The 11533-nt window shown below is 39.3% G+C and overlaps 1 protein-coding gene across 1 annotated transcript; it reads left to right on the top strand.

The window, feature by feature from the left end:
* Window positions 1-256: 256 nt before the first annotated feature.
* LOC138866098 (uncharacterized) lies at window positions 257-10138 on the top strand. Its single transcript, XM_070137984.1, has 4 exons — window positions 257-292; window positions 3252-3306; window positions 3451-3646; window positions 6926-10138. The coding sequence occupies exons 1-4, from the start codon at window positions 257-259 to the stop codon at window positions 7047-7049; spliced, it is 411 nt and encodes a 136-aa protein (XP_069994085.1). The 3' UTR covers window positions 7050-10138.
* The last annotated feature ends 1395 nt before the right edge of the window (window positions 10139-11533 follow it).

Here is an 11533-nt window from a genome sequence, read left to right as displayed (position 1 = left end):
TCTCGTTATCTTAATGCTTAGGCCACAGATTATTTTTTATTGAATAGCGGGCAAGTCAATATAATATAATATAATATAACAAGTCAATAGCAAGGCAAGATAATGAAGGAAATCCCCAGCTTCCAAAGATCAGAAGTAAAGGAATGTATCAGTTCCAGCCCCACCTGGAGGAAGTGAAATTCTGTTTTACTAAAAGACAAAGAATTCTTTCAACCAGAATTTGTTATTCTGGAAACCAAAATCAAATATATCCATGATGGACAATAGGCGTGACATGAAACATGAGAGCAAGGTATTTCCGCCAAATATATTTCATTCTTTTTTTTTTTTTTTTTTTTTTTTTTAAGACAGGAGAAAATATACCATACACGGTGAATCATACACAAATTGATTTGTATTTTTCTTTCGCTATTTCTTTTGCGGACGTCACGATATCGGCGGGAAATTAGCATAAGAAAAGATTCAGGATTTTAGCTCTTTTTTCATTTTCCTGGAAATAGATGCTGTCGGGCCAGCTATTCAAAAAAAAAAAAAAAAAAATGGCGACCTTGGAATACTTTAAGATTGGACATATTTCAATGCAATGATAGGCATACAATAACATTTAATACATTTTACTCTTTTGTTGAAAGCATACGCATGCGCGAGCACACTCACATATACATAGGCGTTTAACATTACATACATAAGTGTAATATAACGGTTCTCGTAGAAACTATTATATAATTCTCTTACATATAACATATGTTTTCGTGGTGTAGTGGTTAGCACGGTCGCCTCCTACGCGACAGACTCGGGTTTGAGCCCCGACGGATATTATATCCTATTGTTTTATGCAGGAATATCTGCTTGCATCTCTATCTGCTTACCTTCCCTTCCATACATCTCTCTACTTTTGTTTCTGTCTCTTTCTCCGTCGTTTACAATGCGAAGAAGTTTGAAGGAATTGGAACGTTTGATTTTATATTTTTTCCATTTGTTTGTTGGTGTTTATGCGCGTTTTCGTAATTTTGCTGTTAGTCTTCACGTAGTCATGTGATTGCATTCATATGAGAAACAAAGACTGGGATTTTATGAAATGATTAATATAAGCCTTCAGCCTACAAGTTGGTTTACAAACTTTATTTACAATCATCACCAAATGATTTCTTTTCGATCCACCCATATCTCTTTTATTCTATTTTCTCTCTCACTCTCCTGCATTGCCCTTGTGATCATAGTTGATGTACGCATCATGAGCATCATTATGAATCTTCGAAAAGAATGAGAGGAATAGATCTAGAGAGAGAGAAGGAAAATACTCAGAGACTGACCATCATCATTAACATTTTTAGTACTGGCATCATCATTATCGTTTTAATTATAGTCGTTATAAGTAATACTGCTTTCTCTTTTATGATATGTATACACAATCCCTACCATGATGACAATAACCATATTACTGTTGTTCTAAATATCATTATCATCGCATCACCATCACCATCTTCATCATCGTTATAATTGTCTATATCTTTTGTATTATCAATTTTATTATTATCTTTATTACTAATAGTAATGGTTTTATTATTGGTACTACTGTCATTATTATTATTATTAAGATTTTTATTACTGTTAGCATTACAGTTATTATAATTTCTTTCATTATTATCACTATTGTCATTACTATCATCATTATCGATATAACCTGTTGTCGTTGTACTCTCATTAGTTTTAGTATTAATATATATTTTGTTATAACAATTATAATTATTATTACTGATATTACTGTATATAACTATGATTACTATTATGCTATGATTCTTTTTCATTATTTTCATTCTTATTATTATCATGGTAACAATTGAACTTCCCTTAATGTGGGACAAATATTGGAGAAATGGCCACTAAATGGTCGTAAAAAGTAGCGAGTTGGGGAGAAATGCCTCATGGTACAGAAAAATTGAAGAAACGGGATGGCATTTTACACATTCAGCAGGAATCATCATTGACAACTCTTAGATATTCTGACTTTTGTAAAATAGATCTCAGCATATAGTTGGCTAGTGTCGAACATCATTTAATGGATGGTTGTCGAGGAATATGTGTGACCTGAACGAATGCAGTTAGATAAACTTGAGAACATGAAATAGTGAGATGAAAACTGTATTAGATGGATTTATTAACATGTATGGGGGACCGAATCCAGCTACATAATTAAGAAATATGAAGTGAAGGTTGGGCTCATTTGCGATCGAAGTATATATTATGTTACTGCTGACTCCTCGAATCCCAAATTTCGACAGATTAATGTAGATTTGCAAACAAAAGTGATACCACTTGTAAGTAAACTATGTAACTTATTGGTATTTTTGAAATACGTATTCTAATGATATTGATGATTAGGATTAGGTAGATATACAGAGGGCAAATGAGTGGAAGGGGGAGAGAGAGAGAGAGAGAGAGAGAGAGAGAGAGAAAGAGAGAGAGAGAGAGAGAGACAGAGAGAGAGAGAGAGAGAGAGAGAGAGAGAGAGAGAGAGAGAGAGAGAGAGAGAGAGAGAGAGAGAGAGAGAGAGAGAGAGAGAGAGAGAGAGAGAGAGAGAGAGAGAGAGAGAGAGAGAGAGAGAGAGAGAGAGAGAGAGAGAGAGAGAGAGAGAGAGGAGAGAGAGAGAGAGAGAGAGAGAGAGAGAGAGAGAGAGAGAGAGAGAGAGAGAGAGAGAGAGAGAGAGAGAGAGAGAGAGAGAGAGGGAGAGGGAGAGGGAGAGAGAGAGAGAGAGAGAGAGAGAGAGAGAGAGAGAGAGAGAGAGAGAGAGAGAGAGAGAGAGAGAGAGAGAGAGAGAGAGAGAGAGAGAGAGAGAGAGACGGGTTCGAACCCCGACGGAGACAATTCAAAGTTATTTTTTTTGCAAGCAATTAGAGCACCGACGCGCATCTCTCTTGGCCCGACACTCTCGCGTGTTATGAGTGTAGCTTTTATGAAAATTTCCAAGATTGCTCACCTGTAGCAGCGACGTTAGGAGGGCGAGAGCGAGCCGTGGCGGGTTCGCGAGGGGCTAAACCTGCCTGCGTGGGACCCTCGTGATGCCGCAATTCCAACTCGAGTGTTCCGAGAGAGAAAAACATAATAGTGTGTGTGTGTGTGTGTGTGTGTGTGTGTGTGTGTGTGTGTGTGTGTGTGTGTGTGTGTGTGTGTGTGTGTGTGTGTGTGTTGTAAACGCTTAAAGATATATAGCGTTTGTGTTTCTAATATTTTTTGAATTGTCGTACAATAAGGAACATTTGGCACCACTGGATGTAAATATGTGGCATATATGCATCTGGAAAATAAGTAACGATTTCAGTCTTTTGTATTTGATATTAAAGCAATGTTTTCATATCATTAAGACAGCAGCATTATCCTTTATTTTTTAAATAAAAATCCCTAATATTGCAGAGCTGTAATATCTTGTTTTGAATGGAATTATATGTTTAGAAATAAGACTTAACGTCAGGAGGGAGGAAGCCGTGCTCTTGTCAAGTAACCAGAAATCTGCTCATTTTAAACGTTACATTTACGAAGACACAAATACTGTCAGCACTTTAAAATATTACTATTTAGCTCATGAACAGTTTGGAATTGCCTTGAAGAGGTGCCTAAGGCCATGGAAAGCACCGAAGGATATGTTTTGGTGAGTTAGATATCACATGTTTTGGATCCTATTGTTTTGGCTGGAAATTGGGAATATGTTGATGTGTTATGTCTCTTTCTCTCTTTCTCTCTCTCTAAAACCCCAAACACAATCAATCCCCATCCGACTGAACCGGAAACAAGGGGGCCGGCCACAGGGGTTTATATATTAACAACTTTCATACCGTAAAACTATAAATAAGCCATAAATCATAACGAGAGACCTACTTAAGTTCACTTTTTCTCCGCAACCACACGGAGCTGGGGGGAGTATTTGGGAGCGTTAGCAAGGTCTCGAGGTCCTGCGTGGCTTGGGCTATGTGGCGTTCCAATTACAGGGTTCCTATAGGGGGTCAGGATGCGAAAAAAAACTAAAATCATACCGCTTACATATTGAAGCAACAGTACATGGTTGCAGGTTTATTTAGGGTGCTACGGAAACCTATCACAGTGTGAATTACTTTCAAATATTGGGTCATATGTTAAAGTTTCTAGGATAGACCCAAGTGCCAATGATTTTTAACCAAAGTCAAATACTAAAGAACCAGAATGTAGATTTAAAGAAAATGAACAGGGTTCTCAACACCATGATTCTAATCGTGATTTAATGACAGAGATCACAGGTACCATTTAATGCTGATACAGGTAAATCTGTTGCAAACTTATTGCCTGATGCAAATTTGATGAATACTTTGATATCTTATAACCTTAGGAGTTTAATGCCTATGGTAAAAGTACAGAAAATTAGTGGGATGTAACTCAGTACAAATCTTTTATTAGATCCTTTGACAGTATTAATAGTAATAGACTTACAGATGATGAAAAGCTATTTTATCTTAGAACAAAATATCTGGTAAACCAAGGGACATAGTTAGGGCTTGTGCTCACATGGAACCAGGTGAAGGATATAAGGAAGCTGGGTATCTATTACACAGGAAATATGGTGACCAAGAACTTATAGCAACTACTTATGTGGATAAAATCTTGGAGTGGCCAAGGTTGAGGGATGATGACGTGGAAGAGGGTGATCAGTTCTACATCACTTATAGGGTGTCGTAATGCTTTGTGTGGAGGCCTTCAAGGAGCTAAGGAAATCGAGCACCCCGGGATTATGAGGAAAATTGTGGAGCAGCTACCATTAACCATGCAGGAGAAGTGGTGTGCCATATATTTAATATTGGAATATGGAGGCAGAACTTCTCCATTTAATTTAGTAGATTTCATATATAAGGAGGTTGATATAATGTCTCATCCCTTATTTGGAAGGCATCTATTTAGTACTAAGGGTATGCAAAGGGAAGGTAAATCATGGAAGAATGACGATTAGTTTAAGATGCCAAATAGGGACCAAGGGAAAAATGACGATAAGTTCAAGACGCCAATTAGGGACCAAGCTAAAGCACGAATTTGACAAGGTATTTTGTAATAAGGTCACAGAAAATACAAAGCAAGGACCAAAATGCTGGTTTAGTAGTGTGCCACATAATTTGGATGAATGTAAACGGAAGAGCCAAAGACCAGAAAAGGAAAGATTGGAATTTATATCAAAGAAAGGATTACGTTTTGGATGTCTTAATAAAGGGCATATGTCTAAAGAATGTATCAAGAAAAGGATTTGTCGAATATGCAAGGTTAGACATCCCACAGTCCTCCATAGGCAGTCTTCTCTAAGGGATGCATTTAAACGGCATAAATCACAATAAGAAACCAGGTGACTTTTTAGTGAATAATGATCAGAAAAGGGATAATATTGATGATGTAACCTGTATAGCATCAGTGGATAGTGAAAAGGATTGACATAATTTGGTGAAGGTCAATGCCAAAAGAGTAAATAAGATTGGAAGGTTTAAAAAAGAAGCTTTTATGTGACGAGGTATTTTATAAGGATTATTGCGCTTTCATGACAGATGTAATTGAAAAAAGGTTATTCAGAGCGAGCGTCACAGACAAAGGACAATGAAGATAGCTGTTTGACATATTCCTCCTCTTGGTGTGTACCATCATCAGAAAACAGACCAGTTACGTGTTGTTTCACTGTGCAGCCAAGTATAAAAATGAATCCCACAACAGTTCCCTTCTTCAAGGCCCTGCTTTGACCAAACCCATTTTAAGCAGGGAAAGTTCTTGTCTAAAATCTCAAGACTTTATCTTGCTACCTCAAGAATTTCGCTTGCTTTCTCAAGCGACCCCCGTCAATGGCTAGACTTGCGCATGCTAAGTCAAGCGGTGGACCGTCGCCATGGCAACAGCGTCGTTCGCGTACCGTACTGTTTACAATCCTTCGAATGCGGGCGTTGGCCAAGAACTCCGCATAATATTTTATCATAGAAATATTTTTTTCACGGTATCTGATTCTGTAATTTCCATAAAATCATATTCAAAGAAATTGCAATTAGCAGAAAACGAAAGGAAATAATGGAGAATATGGGAATAAAAAGTGTTGTACTTATAAATGATATATTGTAAGACGAACAATTTACCTCTTACTTTTAAACCCTTCGTCTCTCAAAATCGAGAATAAATCTGCTATTCTATGAAATTAAGAATAATTCAAGTGAAAAAAGTCTGAGAAATTCTAGCAACATTCTTCTGTTGATATTGTAATCGATGACATACATTTAACTTCATAAAATCGGATATATGGGAATGGGTAGGCCTATATTTTAATCCAGGGATGTTCATTTGATTTCATAACGCGTCAGAGTGCAAGGGTTGCCCATCAGAATTGTGTGTCACTGTTTTGGAGGCACTTCATATGAATATATAAAAACCTTCCCAACACAATACAATACCATAGTACTATATGACCTTTGATGTCTAGCACATTTATTTTCTTGTCATTATTACTTACTTCACATGAATATAGGAGAAAATATTGCAATTTGTTAAGATATTAGGATAGATCTATTTACTTCTCTGCTCTCTTGATGCGATGTTACCTTGTCAGTTGTTTTGAAATGCGCGCTCAAACTGTTGCCAACAGCCAATGAAATAAACTCCACCCTCGACTTATGCCCAAGGTATCTCTCTCCGAGATTGTTGGTGGGAATACTTGTCTATTGCTTTTAAAACCCAAGCATGTGTATGTTGTGTGTTGTTTTGACATTCTATGCTCTCCAAGGACTATTACGTTTAAAGCAAGGAACGCTACAGTTCTTGACACATAGGCAGGGATTCTTACCCAAGCGCTCACCTGCTTAAAACGCTTATAGTTTCAAGACTTGGTTGCTAAATTTCAAGACAAGGTAACAAATAATTAATGAAAAATATTTTTTTTCAGGTTTAAAGACATAGTTTCAAGACTGGCTCCAGTTTCAAGTCTGGCTACAGGGTGTGGCAAGATGTACATCGAGAACAGCATCAAGACCAAGTTTCAAGATTGGGCTTCAATGTACGAGTGTTAGGAACCTCAAAGAAATTTCAAGATAGGCTTGAACTTCAGGACCTCTTCAGCATCAAGACTAAGAAGAGTTGGTACGCAAGTTTTTTTGAGACCCACAGGAGTGAGTTGTTCTAGTGAAGATACACGTGGGCAACGTTTCAGCATCAAGGGCTGGGTAATGCTACATGCTAGGTTTAGTTCTGGTTAATATTATATTGAGATCAAGTTCATTAATTACAATATGATTAAGAGTAAAACATTACTATTATGAAATAAGTGCTGACAAGGAAGTAGGAACCATTTGTGTTGCATACTTTTGATGGTATTGATGTAATATGTCTGACATTATGGCAAAATCTATTGACTTCAAGAGAGTTGTAGAGAAAGAGGATAGTGTTGTATACAAGGCAGCCGAAAATATGGAAGGAGAATCAAATTGGAAGGAAATGTTAAATTCTGGGCCTGACGGCAGTGTATCCAGGGTGTCTGATAGGTCACAGGTAAAAGGTTCTTGTGCTATGAGTATATTAAAAGAAGTGAATCAGGCTAAGGTCCTGATTTGACCAACCCATTAGTCCAGATATTATTTGGGTTCCACCAAGGTCATTTTGCATTCAAGTTGGTGTTCCAGAAAAGGATGGGGATTATTTAAGGTTTTTGTGGTGGCCAGATGGAAATCTCGAACAGGCTGTAAGTGAATATCGCATGGCTGTTCCCCCATTTGCAGCAAAGTCTTGTCCTAGTTCTAATTTTGCTCCACAGAGAACAGCAAAGGATTTTGAAGTGAATATTTGCCAGAAGTTCAAATGACCATATTTAGCCATTTTTATGTTGGTGATTTTCTGAAGTCAATGGATATGGAAGATGAATCCAATTTTTATTAATGAATTGTTGCATGTAGGTGGCAGGCTTACAAAGGCTCCATTAAGACATGATAACAACCATCCATTTATTTTGCCAAGTAAACACCATGTTACAGATATGATCATCAGAGATTGTCACGAGAGAGTTGGTCACCAAGAGCGTGAACATGTCTTGAGTTCACTTAGAGCAGTGTTGTCCAAACATTTTCGCCTATTGTACCCTTTATTATCTTCTTGGGCTGTTACGTATCCATGGGTAAACAAACAGTGCAAATGATACACTAATTATGAAAAGATGGAATTGCAGGAGTGTTGGTCAATAAATTCGAATTTAAGACACGGATAAAAAAGATGATTCATAGAACATATGATGTTTCTCTCTCTCTCTCTCTCTCTCTCTCTCTCTCTCTCTCTCTCTCTCTCTCTCTCTCTCTCTCTCTCTCTCTCTCTCTCTCTCTCTCTCTCTCTCTCTCTCTCTCTCTCTCTCTCTCTCTCTCTGTGTGTGTGTGTGTGTGTGTGTGTGTGTGTGTGTGTGCGTGCACGCGTGTGTGTTCGTGTTCGTTCCTTGTTTGTTCACGTACCCTTAAGATCTATGTTGTGCACCCCAGTTTGGACAACACAGACTTAGAGAACTTTATTGGATAGTTAAGGGTAATAGTGCTGTGCGTAGGGTTATCAAAGGTTGTATTAAGTGTCGCAAGTACCAGCAACAGATGGGAGATCTTCCAGAAGGTAGGATCTCTGCCAACCAACCACCTTTCACTACAACTGGTGTAGATTTGTTTGGTCCATTCTATACTAGGAAGGCAAGCTCTCAGGTGAAGAATTATGGTGTAATATTTACATGCTTAACTATAAGAGCAGTACACGTAGACATTGCAGGATCATTATCTACAGACTCGTTTATCATTGCTCTCAGAAGATTCGTAGCTAGACGATGTCAAGTGAAATTTTTGTATTGTGATAGGGGCCTTAACTTTGTTGGAGAAGAGAGAGAATTAAAGGAAGGTATGAGGGAATGGAATGAGTCTCGTATTAGTTGAGACCCTTTTACTGAATAATATAGAATCGAATTTTAATCCGGCTCATGCATCTCATTTTTGGTGGTGTTTGGGAAAGACAAATCAGAACCATTAGGAAAGTTTTAAATGGAGTTATGAAAGAGCAAATTTTGCATGATGAGGGTTTAAATACCCTGATGGGCGATGTTGAAGCTGTTATTAATAATAGACCTCTATCTACTGTTTCAAGTGACTGCCATGATTTAATCCCCATAACACCTAATCACCTCCTTACATTGAAAGAAGATCCATTGTGTGTTAACGAATTGGACGCAAATGAAGTGTACAGTAAGCGAAGATGACATCATATTCAGTACTTAGCTGACTTATTCTGGAAGAGGTGGAAACAGGAGTACTTACTAACTCAACGGGAAAGACGAAAGTGGTTTTTGAAAGGCAGAAATTTAACTGTAGGAGATATTGTTATGTTGGTTGAGGGAAATGTCACTGTCAGGTGTCATTGGCTATTAGGTCGTGTCATTTCTGTTAAGGAGAGTGGTGATGGGTTAGCAAGAAGTGTTACTGTAAATTGTGAAAAGTCTTTTATGACTCGACCTATATCGATATTGATTCTCTTGTGTGAAAATGATGGTAATTGATGTAAAGGATTTTGATGATAGAATGGGAAAATGTTATAGCAGATGATTATGTTCAGATAATAACTGTTGTTGTTAAGATGAGTAATTTACTGAAATTATTACATGTAAGATGGGACTTTGAAAATGCATTCACATTACTAATTTGGTTGAATTTCTATGAAGATTCAGAGGTTTGGTTGTAAACGCTAAAAGATGTATAGCGTTTGTTTTCTGATATTTTGTGAATTGTCGTACAATAAGGAACATTTGGCAACACTGGATGTGTGTGGCAATATGCATCTGGAAAATAAGTAACGATTAATTTTATTGTATTTGATATTAAAGCAATGTTTTCATGAGTTAGATTTCACATGTTTTTGATCATGTTGCTGTGGCAGGATATTGCAAATAAGTAGATGTGTTGTGCCAATTGATATTTATCAAATAGAATAAGGATATTGTTGATAAACTTTGATTATTGTGTGAAAAGCCAGTGCTATTATGTTCTATTGAAAGATAATTTTAGGAAGTATTGTCTGATTGTTACAGAAACAAGTTAAACTGCACTGTAAGCTGTGAAGGAATAATAGTAATAAAGGACAGTTGCAACAGGGTGTTTCGAATATTCCTAAAGACCTTTTGAAGGGCAGTAAGGGCGCCTATACACGCACACGCACACGCACACGCACAAGCGCGCACGCACACACGCACACACACACACACACACACACACACACACACACACACACACACACACACACATATATATATATATGTTAGTTAAATAAAACTCCTTTTTGTCCTTCGACGCACACTTACCCTTCCTTACCTTCCTACCCCCTCCCCCTTGCCCTTCCTATCCTCCACCCTTCTTCCCTTTCTCCCTTCCCCCTCCTATTCCCTTATTCATCCTCTCTTCTCATCTCTTTCCCCATCCTCCTTCTCTTCCCATCTTCCACCCTCCCACTTTCTCCTTCCTCCCTCCTACTTTCTACCCAATCCTCCACCTTCCCCATCCTCCCTCCTTCCTACTTCTACTTCTCCCTCTCCATCTCATCCTCCACCCTCTCTCCATCTATCACATCCTCCTCCTACTCCCCCTCCCTGCCCCTCCTCCCTCCTTCTCACCCTCCACCTCCCTCCCTCCTTCCCACCCCATCCTCCTTCCCTCCCTCCTTCCACCCTCCACGTCCCTCCCCCCCCTCCCCACCCCATCCTCCTACCCTCCCTCCCTCCTTCCCACCCTCCCCATCCCCACCCCTCTCTCCACCTCCTTCCCACCCTCCACCTCCCTCCCCCTCCCGATCCTCCTCTCCCCTCCCCCCATCAAATAACCTGCTTGAAACGCAATGCTTGCACATGTTCTTAATATCACTTACACGATGATTTACAGTCCGCTCAGCACCCCGCCCGAAGAAGAGGATGCCAAGAACAAGGTCGTAAATCATATTCTCAAGAACACAAGAAGCTCCTGCCGATGGCGCCTTCGGGGTGAGGGGGAGGAGGTAGAGGTGGAGAGGGAGAAGGAGGTGGAGGGGGAGAGGGAGGCGGAGGAGGTGGAGGGTGAGGAGGGAGGTGGAGGTGGAGGAGGTGGAGGAGGTGGTAGAGGGGGGGGGGAGGAAGTTGGAGGTGGAGGGAGGAGGAGGTGGAGGACAGGGAGGAGGAGGTGGAGAGGGAGAGGGAGGGGGAGGGGGAGGAGGAGGTAGAGGTGGAGGGAGGAGGTGGAGGTGGAGGGGGAGGAAGGAGGGGGAGGGTGAGGAGGAAGTGGAGGTGGAGGAGGAGAAGAAGAAGCAGCAAAAAGAGAAGAAAAAAAAGGAGGAGGAGAGAGAGAATGAGCGAGAGCAAGAGAAAGAGAGACAGAGAGAGACGATTAAGAAAACGTAAGCTGATAAGAAAAAGAAAATCAAAGAAAGAAAACGAAAGAGAAAACAGGTCGACAAATCAAAGGTCAGGCAAATAAAGATAGACAGAGAGATAAAGATAATACATGACAAATATATAGAA

This window comes from Penaeus vannamei, chromosome 24 (genome assembly GCF_042767895.1).
Source record: "Penaeus vannamei isolate JL-2024 chromosome 24, ASM4276789v1, whole genome shotgun sequence".
NCBI classification, from domain to species: Eukaryota; Metazoa; Arthropoda; class Malacostraca; order Decapoda; family Penaeidae; genus Penaeus; species Penaeus vannamei.
The sequence above is the reverse complement of the archived record's forward strand: the minus strand, read 5'-3'. Positions and strand labels throughout refer to the sequence as shown.

What these genes read in the sequence shown, in the direction of transcription:
- LOC138866098 (XM_070137984.1), top strand. Translation starts at nt 257, where the DNA reads ATGGACAATAGGCGTGACATGAAACATGAGAGCAAG. An exon ending in ACATGAAACATGAGAGCAAG is followed by an intron (nt 293 to 3,251) that starts GTATTTCCGCCA and finishes TCGTACAATAAG; the next exon opens with GAACATTTGGCACCACTGGA. An exon ending in TATATGCATCTGGAAAATAA is followed by an intron (nt 3,307 to 3,450) that starts GTAACGATTTCA and finishes TTATATGTTTAG; the next exon opens with AAATAAGACTTAACGTCAGG.